Source organism: Oncorhynchus kisutch, linkage group LG19 (genome assembly GCF_002021735.2).
Source record: "Oncorhynchus kisutch isolate 150728-3 linkage group LG19, Okis_V2, whole genome shotgun sequence".
Classification (NCBI taxonomy): Eukaryota; Metazoa; Chordata; class Actinopteri; order Salmoniformes; family Salmonidae; genus Oncorhynchus; species Oncorhynchus kisutch.
Window position 1 is genome coordinate 31,853,999 of NC_034192.2, and position 15,481 is coordinate 31,869,479.

The 15,481-nt window shown below is 45.2% G+C and overlaps 1 protein-coding gene across 45 annotated transcripts in view; it reads right to left on the reverse strand.

Moving 5' to 3' along the window:
* Positions 1–4,214: 4,214 nt before the first annotated feature.
* The window catches only part of LOC109864681 (protocadherin gamma-C5), a 186,029-nt gene continuing 174,762 nt past the window's right edge, over positions 4,215–15,481 (reverse strand). For 26 of the 45 annotated variants that reach the window (XM_031798539.1, XM_031798534.1, XM_031798559.1 and 23 more), the window contains exons 3-4: positions 11,016–11,113; positions 4,215–7,439 (exon numbers count right to left, since the gene is read on the reverse strand). In XM_031798539.1, coding sequence (XP_031654399.1) covers positions 7,141–7,439; positions 11,016–11,113 — 397 coding nt within the window. In that variant the 3' untranslated portion in view covers positions 4,215–7,140. The remainder of the gene's footprint in view (positions 7,440–11,015; positions 11,114–15,481) is intronic. The other 19 variants (XM_031798544.1, XM_031798542.1, XM_031798531.1 and 16 more) reach the window with 1 other exon arrangement.

The following is a 15,481-nucleotide window of genomic DNA, read 5'->3' on the forward strand; positions in this document are numbered from 1 at the left end:
GTCTTCCTCAAGCAGTTTAAGATGGACTCAGAAATCCATGCAAGCTAGATTTTTTTGTTTGTTCCATATTGGCACTTTTATCTTACCCCACATTTGTTTTTTTCCTCGGAGGGAGTCATAAGGTCTGTGTGGAAGCCTGCACCTGGTGTTTGTGTTCAATCTGTGTGTGAGCCTGGTGTGTGTGTTTGTGTTCAATGTGTGTGTGAGTCTGGTGTGTGTGTTTGTGTTCAATGTGTGTGTCACTCAGGGTATGACGATGTGGGATGTCCTGTGCCCAGAATGTCAGACTAACGTGATTACCACACAAAGACAGCCTATTGTCAAGGCTACTGTCAGACTGGCTAGGCCTGGGTTTTCCCTAATGCTCTTCCCAATGGATGACCCGGCTGTACATTCCTGATCTCTCTGTGTGTGTGTGTGTGTGTGTGTGTGTGTGTGTGTGTGTGTGTGTGTGTGTGTGTGTGTGTGTGTGTGTGTGTGTCGTAAGTGTACATACCTTTTTGTCTTTGTGTCTGATTGGTGGGAATGTGTCTAATGAAGGGAGATGAGGGGGGTAATAAAATAACAATCCCCCTTTCTGTTGTGTTCCACCCAAGGCAACGCATCACTTCCTGTTGCACAGTCACAGGAAGCAGGAAGTCTGTGTCACATGGGGACCACGAGGATCCCTGTCACTGGGAGAATCAGGAGCCCTTTTTATACCTGGTGCTAACATACGTCCTTTGTTAAGATCTTGTCCACAGTCTGATTGTGCCCACATTTTTGGGCAGGTGTAGACGATTAAAAGACGCATTGTGGTCTGATTGTGATCACATCTTCCATTTAAATCATCTACATCCCATCCTATTAAATAATTGACAGGGGGCACCATTGACTTGTGGCATCAATATGTGTCTTAAAATAAATGCATATTATTTTTGAAAGAATATCTGCGTACAGGGAGGGCCCGTTCAGTGTGGACGAATAAGAGATACGTTTTAATGCAATGTGTCTGAAAATGTGGGCACAATCAGAGTATGGACAAGATCAGGAAAAAGGATGCATCTTAGCACCAGGTATAAACGTGTGCAAGGGGGACAGGTTGACAGAGAGGGATGGCTCCCCCACCTCCGAATGACCAATTTAACCCCTGACATCTACTTTTACAGATTTTGGCTTGGGTTACAATCAAGTGCTATGCTATTGACTCATGTTTGTGTCTGTGAGAGTGTGTGGGGAGCACGTTCTAGCATGTTTCCTGCACATGGTCCTGTGCCGTGCCAAGGCTGACTAATAACAGCATATGCTTGTTTTCCAGAGCCCATTCTCTCTGCCAGTTTACCCAGAATTCATTGGGGCAGAGCTAATGATGTCGACTGGAAGGGTTTAATGAAGAAGCTGGGAAACAGAACCGGGGCCCTTTCAGAACACTAGAGCGACCATTGCCTTGGCAACAGCACACAGGAGTGGTGTAGCACGAGGGAACGAAATGGTCATGTTGGGTTTAAAGGTACATCCACTGTCGCAGGCTAGCTAAGTCATCATCAGAATAGAAGGATGAGTTCCCCTCTTGGGGAAGGACTCGACCCCTGATTCACCTGCCTGGCTCACATTAGTCCTTCCTCCCTGAGTCGGGACCCGTTCCCTTGGTTTTGGTTAGCGATGTGCACCGGATATTTATAGATGTTTTGTTATTGTGTAAGCTCTTGTATAAGACCTTGAAACCTACGCCTGCCCGCAACCCGACTTTCTGGAGTTGAGCAAAGAGAACGCAAACCAGGAAAAGAGGCCCTGCTGCTATGATGGACAGGGGAACAGGACTTCTCTTTCTTTATGTAATGCTGGTACTGCCCGGTGTTTTATTCTTGTGCCGTACAATAGAGGTTTCCTGTGTCTCTGTTTTGACATTCAACTGACTGTCAATGTGCAACCAATTTCTAGTCATCTTGTTGCAACTTCAGCTACTTGCAGTGCAGTCAACCACATAATTCAAGCACCTGTAGAACTAAAATCTCCCTCTTGTTTTTACTTTTTAAAATGTATTGCTTCTCTAGTGGTGTTGCATATGCTTCTCAGTATGTCTACAAGTGAAGATTCTGGCGAGAGATGGATTCAAACTACTGCAGCTACAGTGGAACACGCCCATTTCTTTCGCTAGTCCATTGTTGACATAGTGCCTAAAAAGTTTTGCGTGTCAGCAATCCAGTTTTCAAGCTATGCAACTTTCAAAATACAGAGATCGTCCCCGTAGGATTTTTGGGTGGAGTTTTCCCTTTAACGCAGTTTTTGGGTGGACTTTTCCTTTAAGAGCTGGATTTAAACCCATGTTGCAGGAACAGAGCCTGTCGTGGTTGACGCCTCTGATCCACATCTCTGATCTCGCGGGCTTGTTCGTCATATTACAGGCTAACAGACGAGTACCGATGGGACTTGAATCTGTGTTTGCCATAATGACACTGGTGCTGGCCACATGCATGAACCTCTCTGAGCCCCGCCAGTGCCCTGATGACACCTACCTGTTCGTCATATTCAAACAATCCCGTCAGGCTATAACAGATAAGGACGAGCGGGATTTGAACCCTTGTCGGAGGAATTGAATCACGCTCGCAGGACAACAGCCGTGTCCCTCTGATTCACACCCCAGCTCTGTCTACACCACCAGAATAATGAGCTCAAGGTGTTTCTCAATTGGGTTCCGCGAGGTGTCGCCTAAGGCCTAGATTCAAAATGGGCCAAGGAATGGTAAACGCTGCATGTCTGCTGAATCAGCAAGCTCCTTGAAATGTCCATCCTGCTAGAACGCGGATCTTCTGAGGTCCGGATTGAAGCCCCTAGGATCCCACTGATGCTGGTCAAGAAGAAGCCGTGATATGTTATCGTATTACTGATTCTGTATTGGGTGGTTCGAGCCTTGAATGCTGATTGGCTGACAAAACGGTTATTGTTGCTGCTCTAAATACGTTGGTGAACAGTTTATAGTCGCAGTAAGGCACCTCGCGGGTTTGTGTTATATTTCCAGTATTTGGTATTTTATTAGGATCCCCTTTAGCTGTTGCAAAAGCAGCAGCTACTCTTCCTGAGGTCCACACAAAACACGACATAATACAGAACATTAGTAGACAAGAACAGCTCAAGGACAGGGCTACGGGCTGTATCTAAGAACAGCCTTTAGCTGTGGTATATTGTCCATATACCCCACCCCCTCGTGCCTTATTGCTTAATTATATCACTGTGATACTAAAGTAGTTCAACAATTACGTAGAATTGTGTAGCCTAGTGTAAAAGTGTAGTGGTTATATAGCACTGGGATAATGTACCTAAAAGCTCAACATTTTACCTTCTCCCCACACATTTCTGTATACTGTTCTGCATAGTTCCATAGATTGCCCTACATACGTATGGAATGTGATTCATTTAAATCCCCAAATGAGTCTACAGATATGTATTGCATAATGTGTGTCCACATGCACTTGGAAGGCTGTAGGAGAATAACGCATTTCTGCTGAGGAAACACCGTCTCTTTCACCCTCCCCTCATCCCATTTCCCTCCGTATTCACACCGCAGAAGATACTTCAAACGGGCGTGGGAGGGAGCGGAGTCTGCTGGGAGCAGAGGATTGTGGGAGAGCGTGGTGCTGATGAAGCTTGGTGGATGTGGGCCTCAGTTAAAATGGAGCAACACTACAACCCCTCAGTGAACTGATGCAGAACTACTGCCACTTAAAACGCCTAGCAAACAAAAGACTGGAATTCTTACTCATTTGATGTACTGTAATTTCTTGGCTAGGCCCATCTATAGTCATGATACGTGATTATGCTACAATTTAAGATCTGGAAATTCATGTTTACAGTGACGGCCTACCCCGGCCAAACCCTCCCCTAACCCGGATGACACTGGGCCAATTGTGTGCCGCCCTATGGGACTCCTGATCACGGTTGGTTGTGATACAGCCCGGGCTCAAACCAGGGTCTGTCGTGACATCTCTAGCACTGAGATGCAGTGCCTTAGACTGCCGCACCACTCAAGGAACCCAATTATATTCATAGGGACTTTGTGTTTGTCTTGAATACTGTATCGTTCTGCACTGTGAATTGTGTTGACTTTTTGTATTGTGATTCTATACAAAACAAAAGACCCCATCTTTAAGTTCCCTTGGGGAAAATAAAGTGATTGTATTTTAGTTACCGTACAAACCAAGACGGATGTTTAGAAAAGACGGAAGGTGAGCGTTTAATGATTTCAGAGCCTTTTATTTGAAATGTCAGTGTTCAAGAGAAAATAAAACGGCAATATAAATATTAGCATAAAAATGAAGAGACTAAACACCGGGAGGAGCGTAGGAGGTCTAAACATTTCATAAGAAAGATATTACCGCACGAGAGAGGATTAATTCAGCAGCGGACGGACGTACACACACACATAATATTTATAATAATTTTTGCTCATATGGACAGAGAGGCATTCTTGCGCAAATGCACAAGATAAAACACAGACAAAAAAGTTACAGAAGGATAGAAACATTTTTTTCAATATAATTTTTTTTGTTTAGTTTCTTTTACAGGGTAGTAAAATAGAGAGAGAAAATGAACACAATAATATGCGCAACACATATCACAAGTTAACTAGTCTACGTGTGTGTCACTCTGTTTACTTATCGTCTAAAGTTATTAGCAACTTTCTTTATATTTACACTGAAGAGTTAGTTAGTTGGCCTTCATGGTGCTTAGTTACTACATTGCAACACAAACTGTTGAAGAACATTTCAGAGATCGTTTTTTTTTTCTTCCCCCGTTGTGGTTTTCTTATTTTTCTTGAAAAACAAAATACAACACATTCCAGTAAGCCACGCCTTGAGGAGAGAGGACTTTTAGTTTGAAAATTCTGGATGTGGTCCGTACTATACAAACAATTGGCTCATACCATCGACAGGACTAGTGTTTATTTACAGAGGGGAAGAGCCCTCACAGGACCAGGGGGTGGAGGGATGGAAGCAAGGGGAGAGCCTTCACAGGACCAGGGGGTGGAGGGATGGAAGCAAGGGGAGAGCCTTCACAGGACCAGGGGGTGGAGGGATGGAAGCAAGGGGAGAGCCTTCACAGGACCAGGGGGTGGAGGGATGGAAGCAAGGGGAGAGCCTTCACAGGACCAGGGGGTGGAGGGATGGAAGCAAGGGGAGAGTCTGAGGTTAGCGTTGCCCGAATGCATTTATACTGAGGGGATAGATACAGCGAAGAGCTAACTCTGTCCCTCCTCCCTGCTTCTGAAGTGGTATCTCCTCTGTGACATGGAGGGATGTGCTTGGCTCTGTTGACCTCTAACCTGGGTCAGTGCGTTAGAGGACGTTTCGGGGTGGACTAGGAGGGAGGGTCAACAGTGGGGCCTGTGTACATTCAGTGAGTAGAGCCAAGGTCATTGCCTCCCCTCCCCGTCAATCTAATTGTACAAACCCAGACGTCGTACCACTCAGCCCACCGCTCTCCACTCCCCCTTGAACCCAGCCTGCAAGCTGCCTCTTCATGCAGTGGTGTCCAGCTAGTTGCCGGACAGACGGATGGACTGGCGGCAAAGAAAAGACTTCATACTTATCTTATACTGCTGAGTCATCAAAAAACACTTCCCACATCAAGAAATATAGTCATCGGCACTTCAGGGTAGGTAGCAAGGGATGAACACTCAATCTAGACTCTAGCGGCCTAAGAAGTGTCTAACTCCTAAGCACGCCGTGAAAAGATCTCTACTTTGAAGTTATTTTTACCCTACGTCTCATCTTTATCTTTATAGTATGAACAGTGCATCTCTATGGTCTGGCTCTCAAAGTGGGACATCCAGTGAGGGGAGGGCACATCATCTGGTTGAGGAGGGGATAGAGGTGCATGGGTGGACAGCAGGAGGGTCTCTATACCCATCTGGGTAGTTTTAAAAGGGGAGCAGCGCCTACTATGCCAACAAGCCAGAAAATAGGGCTGATAGTACTATAACATGCCCCTCCTCCTCGGTGCTACTTTTCTAATAGGGTTCATGCTCAGGTCATAAAAACAGTGAAAGATTCAAATCTTACCATTTAACTACGCTTACAAAATAATATTTATAGTTTTTAGATACCACATCAGGTAAATGCTACGAGGGCATTTGTCGACCTGTATTTTTTTAAGGTGGTCGTCCTCATTGCAACACTAATTCAATGCATAGTTGAATCTTCTGGAAGGTCTGTGGTTTGAACACATAGGGACATGCAGATCGGAATACTACTGTACCAGTACAATGGAATGCCCATTCCCCGTGTCCTAAAGAGCTGTGGTGTAGGATCCTATAAGGCTGATCCTATATAGGAATCTTATCATGGCAATCTACTATACTCAAACAAGGATCTACTTTCAGTCTCAGGAAAATAAGGAATTATAATTATAATCCAACATGAAACATTTTATGGAACATCGTTAAAATATCCACCTGTGAATACATCACTGGGCAAATCCTTGTTATCTGAGCAAAGTTGTTTACACTCAATCTGTTGTGTCTGAAGTGCATCCAAATGTATTGATTCAACCAAAACACAATCCCCCCTGAACCCCCAGTCTTCCGTATCTGCAAATACTGATAATACTTGTTTTGTTTTTTTAGAACATAGACTTTCCAAAAAAAACAACTGTTTCTAGATAGCTTTCAGCAAGAAAACAAAAACAACTGTTTCTAGATAGCTTTCAGCAAGAAAACAAAAACAACTGTTTCTAGATAGCTTTCAGCAAGAAAACAAAAACAACTGTTTCTAGATAGCTTTCAGCAAGAAAACAAAAACAACTGTTTCTAGATAGCTTTCAGCAAGAAAACAAAAACAACTGTTTCTAGATAGCTTTCAGCAAGAAAACAAAAACAACTGTTTCTAGATAGCTTTCAGAAAGAAAACAAAAACAAAATGTCAACGCTTTTCGCTCTTAAACCTTCAATGCCTTCCAGATTCAAGAGCCCAAAGACAAACATTCGCAAACATCTCTATATTTTGTGTTATCATATGAGCTTGACCAATAGAATCCAGACCCTGGTTAGAGTAAACGCATTGAGAGGAGACGTAGGGGGTGGGGAGGGGGGGGATTTCAGTCCTCATCGGGTCGGTTTTCTCTTTTCTCATCGTATTTTCCATATCTATCCATCCTCCACCCATCCTACTTCTTCTCCTTCTTGGTGGACTTCTTCTTGGAGGCGGGGGTCTGGGCAGCCTTGGGGGGTTCAGGCTGAGGGGCGGCCTCAGAGGGCTGGGCCTGCAGGGCCTGATGTTGGGCTGCCATCTGCTGCTGCTGCTGCTGCTGCTGCTGCTGGGGGTTGGAGGTCAAGGTGGCGGTGCTGCCAGGGATGTAGACGTTCTGACGGTAGTCGGGCACGTGCTGCAGGGTGAACTGGGGGCTGTAACGGGTGCTTAGTCCCATGGTGCCCGGCCCCAGGGTTGCGGTCGCCTCGCTCACTTCTGGGGGAAAGAGGGGCAGAGCGGGGAGGAGGAGAGGAGGGGAGAGATGGAACATATGAATAAGGTGTTCTGACATTGCAGTGATGACTTGCAATATACATTGATGCTCCTGGTTTGTTACATATCCATTATGACTTGTATATATGCTACAGCACTCATTGCTCTGGTAAAACTGTTAGCATGCTTATGTAAAGCTAATTGGACTGAAAATGAGAGAGACTGCAAGAGTGTGAGTGAGAAAAAAAAGAGAGAAAGGCAGAGCGAGAGACTGGTGTTACAAAATGGTGAATGTGTGCTGACATTTTGTCGAGGTGGAGAACATTTTGCATTTATGGTGTGTGTCTGTGTTCATTGCTGAATGTGTGCGTGCGTGTGTTTTTCCATTATATGTGCTCTGGCTGTGTGCGGGTGACGTAGCTTCTAGCTCGTAATTCTCTCCCAGCCCCTGCATTGCAGAGCTACAGAGACACACACACACACACACTCCGCTATTCCCTGCTCTCTGGCTCTGCTACACACAGCGCAGGCAGCCGTAAACACACACATGCTTATACACACACACACAAGCTCACTCACACACACACACACATGCGTACACACACATACACAAGCTCACACACAAGCTCACTCACACACACACACTCAAGCTAGTATAATTAGACTTCAGAGAAAAAAAATCTGGGACAATAGCTTCTTCCACAACGTTGTTTCTGCTTTTTAACTGCCTGTGCTATCCTGGTTGTGCAACCGCTGTTTGGTAGTGTCAAGGAACAGCAGGAACTGATGGCACTACTGCATAAACATCTAGCTGCCTTGAATAACATTCTGATCCCTCTGTTTCCAGTTGTCATCGTGACTCGTCTGCTCCGGTTCTGTCTGAGGGAGTGGTTCCTCTACCTCATTGTGATGACCAATAGACATCATCCAGCCAGAGACAGAATGTTCTATCACTCTTCGAATGGAAACCTCAGGCTCATGTCCGGTGTGTGTGAGCAGCGTCTAGGAGGGAGGAGTGTGTGTGTGTGTGTCTGAGGGAGAAGGTAGCACTCACATCTTTAGCACTCATCCCCCGCAGCACTCGCATCTATAGCCATGAAATGCTTTGAAAGGCTGGTCATGGCTCACACCAACAGCATCATCCCAGACACTCTGGACCCACTCTGATTGACATAACGACAAACCAGATCCACAGATGCCACCATCACTATTGGACTCTACACTGCCCTCCCCCACCTGGACAAGAGGAACACCTATGTGAGATTGCTATTCATGGACTACAGCTCTGTGTTCAACACCATAGTGTCCTTCAAGCTTATCACTAAGCTCAGGACCCTGGGACTGAACACCTCCCTCTGCAACTGGATCCTGGACCTACTAACGGACAGCCCTCGGTCGGTGAGGGTAGGCAACAACACATCCTCCACGCTGACCATCAACAAGTGGGCCGCACTTCAGGGGTGCGTGCTTAGTCCCCTGCTGTACTCCCAGTTCGCCCAGGACTGCATGGACACGCACGACTCCAACACCTTCATCAAGTTTGCTGACTACAAAACGGTGGTAGGACTGATAACCGATGATGATGAGGCAGCCTATAGGGAGGAGGTCAGTGACCTGGCAATGTGGTACCAGGACAACAATTTCTTCCTCAATATCAGCAAGACAAAGGAGCTGTTCGTGGACCACAGGAAATGGAGGGGCGAGCACGCCCCCACCCACATTGACGGGGCGATAGTGGAGCGGGTCAAGAGCTTAAAGTTCCTCGGTGTCAACATCACTAAGGAATTAACATGGTCCACAGTTGTGAAGAGGGAACGAAATGCCTTTTCCCCCTTAGGAGACAGAAAATATTTAGCATGTGCCCTCAGATACTCAAGAAGTTCATTTGGACTGGCTGCATCACCGCCTGGTACGGCAACTGCAAGGTATCCGACCGCAAGAGGCGCCACAGAGGGTGGTGGGTATAGCCCACTACATCACTGGGGCCTAGCTCCCTGCCATCCAGGACCTTTATACCAGGTGGTGTCAAGGGAAGGCCCAAGAAGTTGTCAAAGACTTCAGCCACCCCAAGCCACAGACCATTCTCTCGGCTACAGCATGGCAAGCGGTACCAGTGTAACAAGTCTGGAACCAACAGGACCCTGAACAGCTTCTACCCCCAAAGACTGCTAAAAAGACTGCTACTTAATTACCTCGTACCACTGCACATGGACTCGGTACTGGTACTCCCTGGATATAGCCATGTTATTGTTATTCACTGTGTATTTATTCCTTGTGTCCATATTTTTCTATTGTTATTTTTTTCTCATTAAGTTAAATTCTGCATTGTTGGAAAATGACCCGGAATTAAACATTCCACTGCTAGTCTACACTATTTTAGGAAGCATGTGACAAATAAAAATAGATTTAATTTGATGTGTCAATGGTAATAATAACAATGGAAACAATGACAGGAGTCTGTGTGGTTGGAGGTCTTACCACACAGAGGTGTGTGTGTGTGTGTGTTGGTGGGCCTTGCTCTCAAGGCCAACCTGATGTGTTTCTGTGCTAGAGCGATTAGAAGGCAATCTGCAGCAACAGCCCAAGAATGAGTCACTCGCTGTGTGTGTGTGTGTGTGTGTGTGTGTGTGTGTGTGTGTGTGTGTGTGTGTGTGTGTGTGTGTGCGCGCGCAGTAACTGCGGCAGAAAAAGCATAGGGGGAAGGGAAGGGCTGTGATGTCATAGAGCTCTGAATCGTTTGCACTGCACGGGCAAGAGAACATGTGTTTGTGTGCTAACACTGCGTGTGTCTGTGTCATGTGTGTGTGCTAACACTGCGTGTGTGCTAACACTGCGTGTGTCTGTGTCATGTGTGTGTGCTAACACTGCGTGTGTCATGTGTGTGTGCTAACACTGTGTGTGTCATGTGTGTGTGCTAACACTGTGTGTGTCATGTGTGTGTGCTAACACTGCGCGTGTCTGTGTCATGTGTGTGTGCTAACACTGCGCGTGTCTGTGTTGTGTGTGTGCTAACACTATGTGTGTGTCTGTGTCATGTGTGTGTGCTAACACTGTGTGTATCTGTGTCACGTGTGTGTGCTAACACTGCGTGCTGCGTTCTGTTTGCCAGTATATGTTGGCAGGTGTGGGAACTGTATACAGTGCAAACACTCAGGACTGTAATATTATTGCATTAAACAGGTTTCTGTAGTTACTGTATATATCTGGAGTACTGCTGGTAGCATTTGATATAGTCTTTGAACTGGTGTGTGTGTGTGTGTGCGTGTGTGTGTGTGTGTGTGAGTGAGTACAATGGGCCATAGAAACATCAATGAGTCTGGCTTCATGCCCTCTAACCAAACAGGAACAAACCCTGACCCCTCCCTACCTTCCCCTGTCCCCCCATTATACAACACCACAGAGAGCGAGAGAGCGGAAATGATTGAATGTCAGAAGCATGTGGTGATGACGAAAAGAGAGGGATAGAGTGTGATATGGGTCTGCAGGTAGACCATAAAAAAAGAGGGCTTGAGAGAGTGGTAGAGGATGGGAACAAGTGATAGAAAAACAGAGAGATGAATGGAGAAGTGTTGGACTCACCGTTGGCTGCGGCCATCAGGGCTTGGAGCTGCTCGGCCTCGGTGGGGGGGTTGGGCCAGGGTCCTGTTCCCATGGCCATCTCAGGGGGACCTCCAGCCCTGCAGGGAGAGGGAGAGAAAGAGAGAATACATACGTCAACAACCAGCGGCCATTTTAGAACTGTACTGCTTGTGTTATTGTGTGTTGCTGGTCCCTGGTGTGACGGTTGGTGGTCTTTGATACAGGGTCTGATGATTAGCAGACACAGCCCGCAGACAACGCAGAGAAACGAAGATGGCGTGTACACACACACACACACACACACACGGTCCAGGGGACCTCACGATAAAATATTATGCTGATGCCTACAGGACCACTCAAAGGTTTGGACACACCTACTCATTCAAGTTTTTTTAAAACATTTTTACTATTTTCTACATTGTAGTAGAATAGTGAAGACATCAACACTATGAAATGAATCATATGGAATAATGCAGTAACCAAAAAAAGTGTTAAACAAAACTAAATATATTTTAGATTCTTCAAAGTAACCACCCTTTGCCTTGATAACAGCTTTGCATACTCTTGCCATTCTCTCAACCAGCTTCATGAGGAATGCTTTTCCAACAGTCTTGAATGAGTTCCCACATATGCTGAGCACTTGTTGGCTGCTTTTCTTTTACTCTGCTGTCCAATTCATCCCAAACCATCTCAATTGGGTTGAGATCGGGTGATTGTGGAGGCCAGGTCATCTGATGCAGTACTCCATCACTCTCCTTCTTGGTCAAATAGCCCTTATACAGCCTGGAGGTGTGTTTAGGGTCATTGTCCTGTTGAAAAACAAATGATTGTCCCACTAAGTGCAAACCAGATGGGATGGTGTATCACTGCAGAATGCTGTGGTAGCCATGCTGGTTAAGTGTACCTTGAATTCTAAATAGATTACAGACAGTGTCACCAGCAAAGCACCATCACACCTCTTCCTCCATGCTTCACAGTGGGATCCACACATGCAGAGATCATCCATTCACCTACTCTGCTTTTCACAAAGACACGGCAGTTGGAACCAAAAATCGCACATTTGGACTCCACCGGTCTAATGTCCATTGCTCATGTTTCTTGGCCCAATCAAGTCGATTCTTATTATTGGTGTCGTTTAGTAATGGTTTCTGTGCAGCAAATTGACCATGAAGGCCTGATTCACGCAGTCTCCTCTGGACAGTTTATGTTGAGATGTGTCTGTTACTTGAACTCTGTGAAGAATTGATTTGGGCTGCAATTTCTGAGGCTGGTAAATCTAATGAACTTCTCTGCAACAGAGGTAACTCTGGGCCTTCCTTTCCTGTGGCGGTCCTCATGAGAGCCAGTTTCATCAAAGCGTTTGATGGTTTTTGCGACTGCACTTGAAGAAATTTTCCAAGTCATTTAAGTAATGATGGACTGTCGTTTCTCTTTGCTTATTCCAGCTGTTCGTGCTATAATATGGTATTGGTCGTTTACCAAATAGGGCTATCTTCTGTATACCACCCCTACCTTGTCACAGCACAACTCATTGGCTCATACACATTAAGAATGAAAGAAATTCCATAAATGAACATTAAACAAGGCACACCTGTTAATTGAAATACCTTCCAGGTGACTACCTCATGAAGCTGGTTGAGAGAATGCCAAGCGTGTGCAAAACTATCATCAAGGCAAAGGGTGGCTACCTTGAAGAATATCAAATATAAAATGTATTTTGATTTGTTTAACACTTTTTTGGTTACTACGCGATTCCATACAGTTGAAGTCGGAAGTTTACAAACACTTAGGTTGGAGTCATTAAAACTCGTTTTTCAACCACTCCACAAATGTCTTGTTAAAAAACTATAGTTTTGGCAAGTCTGTTAGGACATTACTTTATGCATGACAAATGTAATTTTTCCAACAATTGTTTACTGTTTGCAACTGCACATGGGGACAAAGATCATACTTTTTGGAGAAATGTCCTCTGGTCTGATGAAACAAAAATAGAACTGTTTGGCCATAATGACCATCGTTATGTTTGGAGGAAAAAGGGTGAGGCTTGCAAGCCGAAGAACACCATCCCAACCGTGTAGCACGGGGGTGGCAGCATCATGTTGTGGGGGTGCTTTGCTGCAGGAGGGACTGGTGCACTTCACAAAATAGATGGCATCATGAGGAGGGGAATTATGTGGATATATTGAAGCAACATCTCAAGACATCAGTCAGGAAGTTAAAGATTGGTATACTTTTTGGAAATGGGTCTTCCAAACGGACAATAACCCCAAGCATACTTCCAATGTTGTGGCAAAATGGCTTAATGTAAAGATATTGGAGTGGGCATCACAAAGCCCAGACCTCAATCCCATAGAACATTTGTGGGCAGAACTGAAAGTGTTTGCGAGCAAGAAGGCCTACAAACCTGACTCAGTTACACCAGCTCTGTCAGGAGGGATGGGCCACAATTCACCCAACTTATTGTGGGGAGCTTGTGGAAGGCTACCTGACATGTTTGACCCAAGTTAAACAATTTAAAGGCGATGCTACCAAATACTAATTGAGTGTATGTAAACTTCTGACCCACTGGGAATGTGATGAAAGAAACAAATACTGAAATAAATCATTCTCTCTACTATTATTCTGACATTTCACATTCTTAAAATAAAGTGGTGATCTAAACTGTAATTCTTTACTTGGATTTTTAAAAAACGGAGTTTAAATGCATTTGGCTACGGTGTATGTAAACTTCCGACTTCAACTGTATGTGTTATTTCATAGTGTCGATGTATCCACTATTATTCTACAATGTAGAAAATAGCCAAAATAAAGAAAAACCCTGGAATGAGTAGGTGTGTCCAAACTTTTGACTGGTACTGTAGGTGCCGATACGAAATGTATTGTGATTCGATACTGCGATTTTATGTTACAAACATTTTGCTCAAAATGTCTGCTGGAAATTGAAATAAAAGTGCCTGAAACACATTGGCTCACTATTTAAACAATGGCCACCAGCACAACACAATGTAGTAAATGTGATGAAACATAATGGCACCACAGTAAAAGGGAACAGCTGGCTACACAACAACACACACACGGAGCGTTGAACATTTCCATATGGGCAGCGTAAATCTTCAAAGGGTTGTTTTGTTTAAATGCAGAGGAAGAAAAGGAGTAGACCTGCTCTTGATTACACTCACCAACTCCCATACCTCTTAGACACACACACACACACACACACTTATAGGTCTGGCATTTCTACTGATGGTTTTGATCCACATCAGTCCCTCAGTGATTGGACCATTTCAGTAGCTGTTTGATGGCCTAAAGCAGTAGCACCAGGGGGTTGTGGGTAAAGGCTGTGCCCCCGTTTGAAGAGCCAGAGAAGAAACAGAATGGCACGCGAGGGGTTAAAAGGACGTGAGAGTCTCACATCCAGCTTACTGCCTTCTATGAGCAGCAGTAAAAAAGAATGTGTGTGTGTGTGTGTGTGTGTGTTATTGGCTGCAGTAAAAAAAAAAATAAGCGACTGCCCTTCCTTTGGTCTCTGCTTGGAACCAATTAAAAACCCACTGGACAAAGGCATATGGACTGGGAAAGTAACCAGGCTGGAGAGAGAGAGAGAGATGAGGGGAGAGAGAGAGAGAGATGAGAGATGAGGGGAGAGAGAGAGAGAGATCAGAGATGAGGGGAGAGAGAGATGAGGGGAGAGAGAGATTTTTGTTGTTAAGAAGTGGTGCGGTCCAGCTTGCCAAAATGTTCAGCCACATTTTTTAAAGGGGGTATTACTTATGTGCCAAAGTGCGAAGGAGTCCTTGACCAGTGCCAGCATCCCAAACGAGAACCAGACCAGGTTAAAGCGTGGTAAGTGGAGCCAGCAGGACCGCCATTTTGATTGGTTTCCTTTTGTGGACTAGAGAGACAAAGAGGACGCCTTGTTTATCACAAATTAGCATCTCCCTGCTCTATGACTTCCTGTGGTCCGAATAATCACTTCCTGCATTCAGGACTATCTCTTCCTGTGGCTGAGATGATGACTGGTCATGTCCAGAGGGATCAATCTAACTGGTCAGTCAGAGCTGCATCTGTAACCATGCATGAAACAGGCATCTTATCTAGGAGGAAGCCTTTCATACCGCTTCCTAAACTCTACTGTCCACTTCAACTATGGGAACTCTTGTCCAATCCTTCTAAAGTCGACTACATTCCAGTCCTTCTTTAGACGTTCCTGTTCAATGCCCTCTCAGCCAGCTGGGTCCAATCTCTAATCGGACAGTTGTTTCAAAGCCTTCCTTTTCTGGCCACCAGGAAAAGGCATATGAGAAAAAGACCACATAGAGCTATAGGAGATCTACAAGTGGCATTGTGTCTGGGAAACACAGCAAACTCAATGCACACTCTCTACTTGGGATAAAACACATTTTACACCAAACTAAGAAAAGGACAAATATTCGACAGTCTTTGATTCCACAGCCACACCACGCTAA